Genomic DNA, 13,405 nt, shown 5'->3' on the forward strand with positions numbered 1-13,405 from the left:
TTGCCAAGGGAAAATACCCAGGTTCTTATTTTGGGGACATGAGTGCCACAATGTGAGAAGGGGACATAAGCAGATGAGCAGAGTGGAATGAGAATAGGGAGAATATATTTGATTATTAGATTTTCTGAGTTTGAGGCACCAAGAAACATTCAAATCGTGCCTCTGTCACTCCAAACCTTGGGCAAGTTACTTATCTTCTCTGTGCCTCGGTTTCTTCATCTGTAATAATTGCCCTTGCCTCAGAGATGAAATGATAACATGAGGTAATAACTGTAAAGCACACTGAATAGTGTCTGGCATAGAGTAAGTGCTTAGTAAACAATAAGTATAATTATTGTTACAAAGGCATGTAGGCATGAGCAAGCCTGAAGTGTTGAGGGGCTGGCAGAAGTCTATGATACCTGGAATGTAAAGTGCTGGGGGAAGACAGATGATGATGAATAGTGGAAGATAAGACAAGTCAAATTGTATAAATGAATGCTCTTTAGGCTACAGAAGGAAATGGATGTTCTCAGCAGGCTTGGAGCCCTCTTATTTCAGACCTACAAAAGGATCTAGCAGCGGTGTGGCCTGTTTCCTTCAGATCTTAACTACAAGCTTCAAAAAAATGTCACCTGTGAACATATATGTAAATAGTGGGAATGGAGCTTTCTTTAGGAAAAGAATTGGAAGCGAAGCAGCTGAGACACTAAGGGTGCCCCATGGTAGACTGTGTACAGGTCTGGGACAGAGCCAGGAAATATTAATAGTTCAAGGCCCGTGCTCGCTTCAGTAGCACATATACTAAAATTGGAACGATACAGAGAAGATTAGCATGGCCCCTGCGCAAGGATGACACGCAAATTCGTGAAGCGTTCCATATTAAAAAAAAAAAAAAGTTCAAGGCCCAGTCCTGCCACTGTGACTGTAGACAAGTGCCTTAGATATTTGGGCCTCAGTTTTTCACTCTATAAAATGGGGAGAAAGGATTGGATCCAGGAATCTTTCTGGTTCCTTCCTTCTCAGGCTTTATAATTAAGGGATATAGGAAAACAGGCAATGGAGTACTACTCCTCGATGGCAGAGAAGGTCTAACCCAGGGCTTGAAGGCCCACACAGAGCCAGAAAGCAAGTTCTAGGCCCATATCTGCCTGACTGTTTCTGTGACCTTAGACAAGTCCCTTCTCTCTCTGAGACTCCATCTGTACCAGGAAAGTGTTGGTCTACTCTAGACTATAAAGCAGTGGCTTTCCAAGTGTGGTCCCTGCAAAAGCAGCATCAGCACCCCCTGGGAACTTGTTACAAATGCAAATTCTCAGGCTCCACTTCAGGCCTAGAGAATAAGATACTATGGAGGTGGAGCCCAGTAATCTGTTTCAAAAAGATGACAAAGTGATTTTGATATACACTCAAAATTGAGAACTATTGTTCTAGATATTTTCAAACTTTTGCAGTGAGAGCCACCCTTCTTCTGTTTTATTGAGTTATAATTTACATACAACTCGACAAGTTTTTCACATGTTTATACCCTGTCACCAGTACCCAAACCAAGAATATTTCCATGACCCCAGGTTTTCTTGTGCCCATTTCCAGTCAATTCCTCCCATTCCAGCTCCAGACAATCATGCCTGCTCTAGAACTTTATATAACTGGAATTATACAGTATGTTCTTTTGTGTCTATCCCTTTTTATACAACCTAATCCCTAAGAGATTCATCTGTATAGTTGTTGTATGCATCAGTTTGTTGATTTCTATTGCTGAGCAACATACCATTGTGTGAACATACTGTAGTTTTGTCCATTCTCTAGTTGATGAATATTTCGGTGGTTTCCAGATTGGAGCTATTGCAAATAGTACTGCTATGCCTTGTGGTGGACAGAAGCACTCATTGCTATTTGATATACACCCAAGAGCATCCCCTCCCACACTTTTTATTTAATTTTTTTTTAATTCTGAGATCAGTGTAGATTCACATGAAGTTATAATAATACAGAGCTCTCATGTACTCTTTACTCAGTTTCCCCCAATGTAACATCTTGCAAACTATAGTACAATATTACAACCAAGATATTGACATTAATGCAGTCAAGCTAAGAGTATCACAGCAAGGTTCCCTCATGCTGCTCTCTTGTAGCCACACCTATTTCTCACACCCCACCCCTTCCTTAACTGCTGGCAGCCTGCTCTGTTCTCCATTTCTATAACATTGTCATTTCAAAAATGGAGAATTTTAAGAAGCAGGTAACAATGTTATAGTAGCTTAAAACAACACAAATGTATTATTACCTTACAATTCTAGAGTTCAGATGGAAGTCCAAAATGGGTTTCATTTGGGCTTAAAGAAAAATACCGGCAGCACTGTGTTCCTTCTGGAGGTGCTAGGGGAGAATCTGTTTCCTTGCCTTTCCCGGTTTGCAGAGGCCACCTGCATTCTTTGGCTTGTGGCCTCTTGCTCCATCTTGAAAGCCAGTAGCATAGCATCTTCAACTCTGACTCTGACCCTTTTCCATCTTTTAAGGACCCTCATGATGACATTGGGCCCAGCTGGATAATCCAGCATCATCTCCCTATCTTAAAATCCTTAACTTAATCACACCCATCTTCCTGGAAGCAGAAAGTCCACCTGTCTTTCCCTTAAAAAATAATTACACATATACAGCCCAACATACGAAACATAGAAATGAAGATATGCTCTGGTTGAGGTTGACAGGGACCTAGAGTTCCTTCATTCCCTGAGGCAACAGTTGGGACTATCATTAGCAGAAGCTTCTAAGCCCCCTTCCTACACCGATGTTCTAGGACCCTATAATTCTATTTGCTACCTTAGAATTGAAGCTGGGCAAGTATATCCTCTTCCTAGTACATGCCTGTCCTGCCCCATCCCCTGGGGGGAATGGTAGGGAGAAGGTATAGTATAGTGGTTAAGAGCATAGGCTCATGAACTAGATTGCCTGTGTTCATGTCCTACCTCTATTACTTCTAATCTCTGTGACCTTCGACAAATTAATTCATCTTATTGGGCCTCAGTTTCTCCATCTGTAAAATGGGATAAAATAGTATGTCCTCAAAGCAGTGGTTCCCAAGTTTGTCTGCACATTGTAATCATCAAACACTATCCTGACACCTGTGTCCCAATACTAGAGATTATAATTTGATCTGAGGATGTGATCTGGGCTTTGAAATCTTAAGATTCTAATGTGCAGACAAGTTTGGGAGCCACTGCCTCAAATGGTTGTCGTAATAATTTAATGCTCACAGAATACATAACTTACTTTTCTTTGCAAGTACTGGCTCACCAAGGAGGGAGCTGGTGAGAGGGTGTGCCAGGTTCAAAACAGCCTGGAAGTCTTATCTGCATCTCAGTTTCCTCATCTGTAAAATTGGGATAAGTATATCTAGCTTACAAAATTGACATGTTTTATAAACCATAAATACTGCCCAGGAGCTTTTGTACATGCATACACTCTCCACCCTCACTTTTTTTTTTCAGCTGAGCCATCCTGCCACCTGTTGGCAGCTCAGTGGCAGCTCAGCTCAGGGAATCGAACTGCTGTTGCTCAGAGCTCACACTCTTGAGCGAGCTCTTAACCAACTGAGCCACTCGGCCGGCCCTCTATCCTCACTTTACAGTCCACACTCCACCGCCTTTTTCAACAGGGATCAAGGTAATTTATCTGACCTTCATTGACACTGCAATAAATGAGTGTAGTGAGGAGGTGGGCAAGTCTGGAGGACTTTCTGACCAAGAGGCAGGACAGGGCTTGACCACCCCAGGAGGAGTCCAGAGATACAAACCACCCCTCACAAGCAGCCCCAAAGCCCCGATGTCATTCGATCCCAGGAGCATCACATGGTCAATGCAGGGCCCACCTACATGAGAAAAGTTGGCCTGGAGCCGTGAAAAGGGGATAGACTATTAAGTCAGACAGTCCTGTACCCTTGGAGAGTTATTCTACATTTTTTAGTCCATTCCCTCCTCTATAAAATGAGGATAGTCATATCCACTCCCCATAGGACTGAAGTGAGAATGAAATGAAACCAGGGACAGGAAAGTCTATAGAGTGAAAATTACAGTGAAGTATCTTACAGCTACCCACTAATGCCACAAAGAAACATCGAGTCACAGTAAAGTCTTCCTAAATTTTATTGGCACTGAAATAGAACATTGAGCATAACTCCCTCCAAAAACAATTTTTAAAATCCAAAAAAATACACACACAAAAAAACCTGAATACAAAATCTAACATTTCTCCTCAGCCTCCCTGGGGGTGGGTTACTGCTTTTAAGGCAGCTAGATTGCCCCAAAATTCCAGGTTTGAATTTAGCCAATATAGGGCTTATCACCAAGGAAGTGTCAATATAATTCACAGCAATGCACATAAAACTCCCCAAGGTCAGGCGGGATGGGGGAGAGGAGGGAGGGATCGAAGCCATGGGCTCTGGGCTAGGGGCACTGCATGCAGGGACAGTATGACCCCTTGGGGACTGAACTCTGGGGAGAAGGCAAAAAAGGAATAATAAAACCAAAATGCCGAGTACTTTAAAGAATGGGTTGTATGACCTATAGTGACAAGTGACATCACTAATACTGAAAGCTTCTTACATTAATGTTTCTGGCAAAATATTCTTTCATAATATAGTATATGCTTCCTGGGTATAGGGGTAATAAGGGAATTAGGCCAAAATGATTCTGCCCCAAGACTAATATTTTCTAAGGGTGCATTAGCAAGAAATGTAGAAATCAATATTGAGTTAGATGCCACTAGAATATATAATACTGGTAGGAAAAAAAAAAGAGCACACATGCAACAGAGAGGAAGAAGAGGTTGCTCCTGGGCTGAGAGCAAGGGATGGGACTGTGGAAGGGACCAGGCCAGAGCCCCCAACAGTTCTCTGGTTTATAGCTCCAAGGGACAGCACAGCTAGTGGCAAGACCTGGGTTAGAGGTTTGTCAAACAGAGGCAAGGCCTAGTCACCACCTTGGAGGGGAGTGATGGGAAGGAGCTATCAGGGAGTCAAGTAAACTGGGATCCAGGCCATGGGCTTTTCTCACTACACTCAGCTTCTTGTATTCATTCACCAATTGGCCAATTGGCATCAATCTCCAGGGGTCATCATACCAAGACCTGGATGGCCCTGAAGCAGGGGCTGTGGCCCAAGTATCTCTGATGGGAGAAGTGGCCTGGGACCCCTGACAGGGAAAAATACTGAAACCAGATGTGAACATTTCCTCCCTCTGGCAAGAGTTCTGGTTGGCGCTCCCTACTGTTGTAGCGATGGGGATTAGGGGATTGGAATTCGGAGGGGCAAATTCCAAGAAGTGAGGAGGAACCCAGAATAATAAGGGGTACTTCTGCCCATAGAGCTCACTTGAAACAGCACTAGGCTCCCAATAAGGCATTGAGGGAAGGATCTTATTATACCCATCCTTGCCTGAATAGAAGGGCAAATGGCCTGCTAGGATGTTGGTGAAGCCTCTTGAAGGCACTGTCTCCCCATCTCCTGGGGAGAAACTGAGTCCCTGAAGTCAGGGACAAGGCTTATTGGGACTGAGTTTGTAACAGGCCCAATCTGGGAGGTAGAGAGAATGACTGAACATCTTTTTAGCCTCCAATCATTACAAAGCCTAAATAACTCTAGAAGGAATGGGCATTGGGAGGCCTAATCCTGGATCAGTTGACATCCTGGAGCATGCAACTAGGACCCTGCCTCCTTCCCTAAACTCTGTGATGCTCCAGTTCTTCAAATCACAGGACCCTGAAGAGGAAGGCAGTGGTGGGGGCCGGTTTTCAACCTACTCCACACTTGACTCCTGCAGAACAACAGTAAATGTGGGGATGTTCCCCAAATCAAGTGAGATGTGCCTCTGAGCTGGGGAAGTGGTCTCTTCTAGCAAACTAGACTGAATGGGACAGAGAGGGAAGAGGGTCCCATTGGCACCAAAGTGAGCCATTTTCTGCCCAGGGAATTGAGTGAGGGCTGAGGGGGTAGGTTTGGTCCCATGGTTACACTGAACACTTGGCATGACTCCAGGGCTGCTCTAGTTAGTGGCTTCAGCACAGTGTGAGTTAGGCAAGAGTATAGGAGTATGGGGGCAAGGAAAAAGGGAGGAGGGGTCCCTAGAAGCTGGCTGCTCATTACATGGACTCAAACTCATCTATGCGCTGCTTGGTGTTGCCCTGCCGGATCTGGCGCAGGGTCTTGTATTTGTCTCGGCCCAGTCGCATGTTCTCAGCATGGATCATGTCATTGGCAGTCTTCTTGGAGTCATCGCGGGCATTGGCTAGCTCTGAAGTAAGGGCCTGTGAGGGTGCAAGGGGGTGAGGAGTTAATGGCTTCCTCTCCTTTTACCTCCCCTTATTTAACCAGTTTTTTCCTTCTCTCTCTCCTCTTTCTCTCTTCCTGGTTCTACACACACACACACACACACACACACACACACACACACACACACACATTTTTGACAGCCTTTTCCAGCCCTGTTAGGACTACAGCAGGGCAAGAATAAAACAAAAAAAAGCACAAACTTAGGGGACCAACTGATGACAAGTACTCCCTGACAGTAGAACAATGTACCAAAGATTCAGGTAGGAATTGTCAGCTACATACTTCTGAATATAAGAGGTAAATGGAGTTTAAAAAGGGGGCAAGAAAAGGAAGAGGTGGCTCAGGGTCTGATTAATCAGTAAGGAGTGTCCATCGCTAAAGCTCTCACTTGAAAAAGGTTCAGACCCCATACTGAGACAGGTTCCTTCAATCTATTCCCCTATGATGATCTAGGGAAGACCATGGGCTACTAAGTCAATGCACATGGTCTCTGTGACCCTTTGGCCCTGCCTAAATACCTTCAGGTGCTTCTGCACACGCTCATTCTTCTCCGCTTCAGTGGTACGTTCCTCCTCACTGCGGTCCTTGGCCATGGCATCAGCTCGCAGGTCAGCGCTGGCCTCTGCCCCATTCTCATCCTGCTCATCCTGCTCATTTTCAGCAGGCTCTGCCACATGGGGAGTACTCATAGCAGTCTTCAGCTCGGCGCGGGTCTTCTCCAAGTCTTCTTGTACCATCTGAGCCTATCCAGTAACAGAAGGAGACAAAGACCAGCAGTCAGACCAGGCTACCTCACAGCATCGTGTGTGTGCCTAGAACAGTCCAGCAGGAGGCAAGCACCAGGCAGGCAAATCACTTTGTCTGCCTGATCCTAAGCTTCCTCAGCTATACAACAGGAGCAATTTGACCAATTTCCCTGGAGTATTGGAGAATTCTGGGACCTTATTTGACGAAGCCTTGAGCTCCTTCTCCCATGATGCCTGCGGTCAAGGAAGGATGGAAGGGGGAAGGAACCCAAACTTAAGAAATATAAGAAACTGGAACCTCTGCATGTGGTACCCCTTCCCACAATGCTTTGCTCTGGGCACTGTGTCTTACCTTCTGCTGCCATTCTACAGCCTCACTTTCTTTCTTCTGTCGGGCCATCTCCAGCTGGGAGATCCGCGCTGTCAACTCTGACATTTCCAAGGCCTGTGGATAAATTGGAAGCTTGTGAGAGCTGGGCCTTCTGGTCTTCAGGGCCCAGGTGTCTTCAACCCCAGTTCTCCTGGAGAACCAAGAGGGAGCCTGCTGCCCCACTTGCTTGCTGTCCTGGAGGGTGTTTTTACCACACCTCCTCCAGGGAGCCCGGAGGACCACTCCTATTCTCAGATCTACTATGGTACCCTATTAACTCCAAACTATTTCTTTGTAAGTCAGAGCTTCCCACCTAGACCACAGACATCCTGAAGACAAACAGCATGTCCTCTGTTTCTTCCTCACTTCTCCCACCCTTGCTTTCTCTCCCTTCCTTACTCCCCGTCAATATTACCCACTGAACAGTGCCCAGTTAGGGCTTTAGAGATCACTGTGTCACTGCCTGAAGTAGCAGACCCTTCCGTGTTATGCTAGAATGCTCAGGGCCCCACTAAGACTCTTCCCAGGAGAAGTATAGGAAAGACACTCAAGTGTCACAGGAGAAAAAGCTTATGCACATCCTCACACCTTGGGAAAATCTCCCAGAGGAAGCTTTTCCCTGAGAATTAGGTCTTAGTTCTCTGCACTCCCACTGCAAGCAGTATGGGAATAGCATATGTCAAGAACTTTGGGCCACAGATTCTTAACTTCTGAGTCACAGAACCCTTGGAAATTATGAAGAAAGGATGGGTGCTCACCCTCCTCCCCTGAAAAAAGGATAGGCACATAGTTTGGTTTATGATTTTTAGGGAGCAATTCCTTCAAAGAGAGGCACAAAGAGAGTGCTAATTTCCTTATCTGGGCATATTACCCCATATAAGTTAATCCCATAGGGTTATTGGGGAGAGGAAATAAGAAAGTAAGGAAAAGGGAAAAGTTGCTAGCATAGTTTGTAACGCACAGTAGGCAGCCAATCATGTGTGAATCCCTTCACTTCTTTCCTCCCTCCCTTTCCTTTGTCAGGTCATCAGCTCAGATCCTCAAAAGGTAAGAAAATGGAATGAATGTAAGGGTTTGCAAAGGTTTCTGGGCCACACCAGTGACTTCTCAGCTTGCTTCTGAATGAACTATCTGCTGGAGGCTTATAGAGTGCTCCCTGCTGGAAAGAGCAATCCCTGCAAGCAGAGGTAGTTGTGAATAGGTAAGCAGAAAGGGGAGAAAACTCCGGTCCCACAATCCCAGCCCATTTGATAGCTTTACCAGCTGTTCCTGGGTCTTTTTCTGGTCCCGAGAAGCCTGCAGCAGAGCCTGCTTGGCCTCTTCAGCTTCTTGACGCTCTTTGGCCAGTTTTTCAGCCTCACTCTGGGCACGCTTCCGCTCCTGTTCAAGTTCCAGAGCCCTACGGGTCTGTTCTTCCAGTTCTGGGAAAAGAAGGTAGGGAAAAGGAAGTGAAGAGCACAGAGATGAAGAAGAGACACCTAGCTTCCTCCCTGGAAATGTTTCACCCCAGGGCACAGCAGGCAGAAAGCTATAGACACTCTTCTTGCCTCATCCTTCATCTATTCTGTAGCCACATCTGGATTATGTAGCCTGAGTTTGATGCTCAGGCAGAAGGGTCTCCAGCTCATAGTCAGGCTATGGAGAAACCTAGTCTCCAAGTTGACTCCAAGCCTCACCTTGCTGAGCCTTCTTAGTCTGTTCCTCAATCTGCTTCAGCTTCTCCATCAGTTCCTCCTTCTCCCGTTCAATCTTCTCCTTCTCCTTTTCTGCCATCTCACGCTTCTTCTTCTCATTTTCCAGCAGAGCACTAGAAAAGGAGGGGGGAAAAAGAGGGATAAAGCAGGATAGCAAGGCCACATGGAAGTCTTGAGATCCCCAAGGCTCCCTGGCCCTGGACCCTCAGCCCCCACCCATATAACACACCCAGGGCTTGTGAGTTGGGACTGCTCTTCCTTAGCTCAACACCCTTGTCCTCAAACCATAGCCCCATGTAGGCTGGTGTGCTTAAGGCCCTGTCAGTTTGTCCCAGAGTCAGGAGATCCCACCTGGACTTCCAGCTCTGCCACTAACCAGTGGGTAACCAGTGGATGACCTTAGCTATGTCACTTCTTGGTGCTCGTTCTCAGTATCCCTGTCTGTACAATGGCCAATAAGTCCTGCTTTGGCAACCTCGTGAAGTTATAAGGAGACATGTTTTGGCTCTGTGCTGGGATACTGTGCTTCAAGTCTGGTGATCTCTATAGCGAGGGCACTGGTCCTCAGGCCTAACTCTGCCAGCCCTCGGAAGCCCAACTCTAGGCTCCTTTTCCCCAGAATTTGTTGCAAATCTAAAATAAGTATTTTTTTCTTGTCCCAGCACCTCTTCCAGGAGACCTTTTCTCCCTTGGTTAGATGTCTTTTCTCTCTCTGAGCCCTCAGAATACTTGGTCTATCCTTTTCCCCATCCCTCCTCCCTGTTCTTTTTCTCCATAGCACTTCTTACTGTGAAAAGTAATAAATAGAAACCTCATTTAAAACAAACAAAAACTCATAGACACAGACAACAGTTTAGTGGTTACCAGAGGAAAAGTGGGGAGAGAGGAGATAGAAAAGGGTAAAGGGGGTCAAATATATGGTGAAGGAAGGAGAACTGACTTTGGATGGTGAACACACAAAGCAATGTACAGATGACACAGAACTGTACATTTGAAATCTATAATTAACCAATGTCACCCCAATGAATTTAATAAAAAAATGGAGTTGGGAGGCTAGAAAAGAGAACTCTCACTAATGTGTCATTCAACGTACACTACTGACCCCAACAGGAAGAGAAATACCTTGCATCTCCGACAGGAAGTGATACTACTTTACTACCTCAGCGGAAGGAAGAAAAGATTCCTCTTTGCCCAGTAACAGCTCAGTCAATGGGAGAGCACCATAACTCAGCCAATGAAAACTCATTATATTTCAAACTTTCAGTTTCCTCCAATGGACTCTGTTTACAACAGCCCCTCCCAAGTCCATAAAAGAGCATTATTCCTCTTTGTTTCTGGGAACTTGAGTGTGCTTTGCCATTAGACTGTTATTTCCCAAATTGCAACTTTTCTTGTTTCCCAAATAAACCCATTTTGCTGGAGAAATATCTGGCTGTCTATTTAAGGTCAACATTGCCATCTCACATACTGTATAGTTTTCTTATTTGTTCTGTCTGTCTCTTCCCACTAAATGACAGCTTCATGAGAGCAGAGATTTTTGACTGTTTTTTTCACTGCTCAATAAATATTTATTGAGTGAACTCATGAATGACACCACATTTGTACCTTGAACAATTAGGCATATGCTGTTTTTCCTCCTTCTCCTATTAGACTGTGAGGTCCTTGAGGACAGATTCCTACCAGATCCAGCTCTGGAAACTGACCCCAATCTCAGTATTTTTTTTCTGAATAAATGTGAGCCTTGGTGTCTAACCTCTCATACATGGTGTCATTTTCCACCCTACTAGATTACAAGACTCCTGAAGTTCCAAGCTCTTTATGACATGCATTGGAATCACCTGGGATCTTATTTTTTAAAAATAATTTATTGAGGTGAAATTCCCATAATATAAAATTAACCATTTTAAAGCAAACAATTCAGTGGAATTTAGCACATTCACAATGCTGTGTAACTACCACCTCTGTCTAGTTCTAAAACATTTTCATCACTTCAATGTAAAACCCCATACCCACTAAGCAGTTTCTCCCCATCTCCCCTCCCCCAGCCCCTGACAACCACCAATCTGCATTCTGTCTCTATAGATTTAACTATTCTGGATATTTCATATAAATGGAATCATATGATATGTGACCTTTTGTGTCTGGTTCCTTTCACTTAGCATAATGTTTTAGAAGTTCATCCACACTGTAGTATATGTATCAGTACTTTGTGTCATTTTATGGCTGAATAATATTCTGTTATATGGATACACAATTTATCCATTCATCCATTGATGGACATTTGAGCTGTTTCCACCTTTTGGCCATTGTAAATAACACTGTTATGAACACATGAGTACATGTACTTATTTGAACACCTGTTTTCAATTCTTTTGAGTATATACCTAGGAGTGAAATTGTAGTATCATATGCTAATTCTATGTTTAACTTATTGAGGAACCACCAATCTCTTTTTCACAGCAGCTGAACCATTTTACATTCCCACCAGCAATATAAGAGTTACAATTTCTCCATATTCTGCCAACAGCTGTTATTTTGGGTTTTTTTACGATGTCCGTATTAGTGAATATGAAGTAGTGCCTCACTGTAGTTTTGATTTGTAGTTCCCTAATGTCTAAAGAAGTTTTCATGTGCCTGCTGGCCATTTGCATATCTTCTTTGAAAAAATGATTGCCTAGGGTCTTAAGATACATATTATGAATCAATAGGTCTGTGACAGGGTCTCAGATCTGCCTTTCTAACTAGTTCCCAAGCTGATGCTGATTCTACTGAGCCTTGCAAGGGCTTCCAATGCATATGGGCTTTGTAGGGGAAATTCTGGTGGTTCTGCCCAATTCTACTAAAAAAAAAACCCCTCTAGTCCAGTTTCAATGTGCATGGGGCCTTCTACTACTGCCACATACTGGGCAGATAGCCTGGAGCAACCCAGAGTCTACCTAGAAGAGCAATGGCATGAGGGTCATGGACAATGGGGAACTATGAAATGCCCCTCCCTCCTATGAGCCTCTGAAATCCTAGGCTTCTGATGCCTGCTTCCTAGAGGGCGTCAATGCAGTACCTCTCTCCCCTCTCCCCTCTCCCCTCCCCCCTCCTCTCTCTCTCTCTCTCTCCCCTCTCTCTCTCTCTCTCTCTCTCTCTCTCTCTCTCTCTCTCTCTTTCTCTCACTCTCTCTCTCTCTGTCTCCTCCCCCACCCCCCCACACTGACAGTCCCAGAATGGCTTCATGTCCTGCTTTTTAGCAGACTTGGCATCTTTGAGAAGCATCCTTGCCCTGGCCCTGGTCCCCACTCTAGCTCCACAGCACCTACCGCTCCATCTGCTTCTGGTGCTTCTCCTCCCGGGCCTGTGCCTTCATCTGCTGCACCTCGATGGTGTCGGGCTTGCGACGGCGCATGTATAGCTCGTGGTTCCCCATGCACAGGGCCAGGATCCGCTTGTTAATCCGCAGCCGGGGAGCATAGAAGACAAAGTCCTGGTGGGAAATCAGTAATCAGAAAATGTTTGGAAGGACAGAGGAAGGCGAGCTTTTGCCTTCTGAAAAGCTGTCACGTCCAGCGTGGCAAGGGCAAATAGGTTTCTCTTAAGGGGCGACACAGATTGAATAAGAGCAAGAGACAAAAGTAAGATTAAGAGCGCGACCAAAGAACTCAGCCAGAGAAGACTGAGTGAGCTCTGAATGAGGTCAGCGCATGGCTTTTATTGAGTAGTTTGAAAAGAAGTGAAACTGTTTCATAGCTGTCAATCAATTCGTAACCCGTGACTTATGTGTGCCTTAAGACCTTTTTCATTAGCATTCCCTTTGTGTTCCAGCACATCCTGTGCCTTCACACTTCCGCCACATAGCCCCAAGACACTTTGTTACTGTGTCCCCCCAGGGGAGATAACTATTATCATTCCAATAGGTCCCAGTCACCTGAGACACTCCCTGAGAGAGCTTTACAGATATCTTTCCATCCGGCCTCAGTTTTCCGAGACACTCTCGACTAATGGGTCAGAGGCTAATGCAGGGGGGTGGTAATGGAATCGGCTATAATGCAACAAAAAGCTAAGTCCAAAAGCACTGGAAATACTACTTAACCTAATTTTCAATTACAGATAGGAAGGTTAATTATCAGAGTGGTGAAGTTGTTGAGGACCCAGGCCCTAGGCTGGGGCACCCTTCCCCCCACCCCACCCACCACCCCCAAAGGAATTTAAAAAGCTCCTGCTTCAGCAAAAGTTAACAAAGCTTCTTGACAAGAGACTGGGAAAAGATAAGTTAGGTAGCTTGTTAGGAAAGAATAAACAA

The 13,405-nt window shown here is 45.1% G+C and overlaps 1 protein-coding gene across 1 annotated transcript in view; it reads right to left on the reverse strand.

Moving 5' to 3' along the window:
• Positions 1-4,106: 4,106 nt before the first annotated feature.
• The window catches only part of MSN (moesin), a 68,992-nt gene continuing 59,693 nt past the window's right edge, over positions 4,107-13,405 (reverse strand). The window contains exons 8-13 of the mRNA XM_019656110.1: positions 12,426-12,589; positions 9,100-9,230; positions 8,684-8,844; positions 7,406-7,498; positions 6,826-7,050; positions 4,107-6,282 (exon numbers count right to left, since the gene is read on the reverse strand). Of these exons, the coding sequence (XP_019511655.1) occupies positions 6,118-6,282; positions 6,826-7,050; positions 7,406-7,498; positions 8,684-8,844; positions 9,100-9,230; positions 12,426-12,589 (939 nt within the window). The 3' untranslated portion in view covers positions 4,107-6,117. The remainder of the gene's footprint in view (positions 6,283-6,825; positions 7,051-7,405; positions 7,499-8,683; positions 8,845-9,099; positions 9,231-12,425; positions 12,590-13,405) is intronic.

This window comes from Hipposideros armiger, unplaced genomic scaffold (assembly GCF_001890085.2).
Source record: "Hipposideros armiger isolate ML-2016 unplaced genomic scaffold, ASM189008v1 scaffold_254, whole genome shotgun sequence".
NCBI classification, from domain to species: Eukaryota; Metazoa; Chordata; class Mammalia; order Chiroptera; family Hipposideridae; genus Hipposideros; species Hipposideros armiger.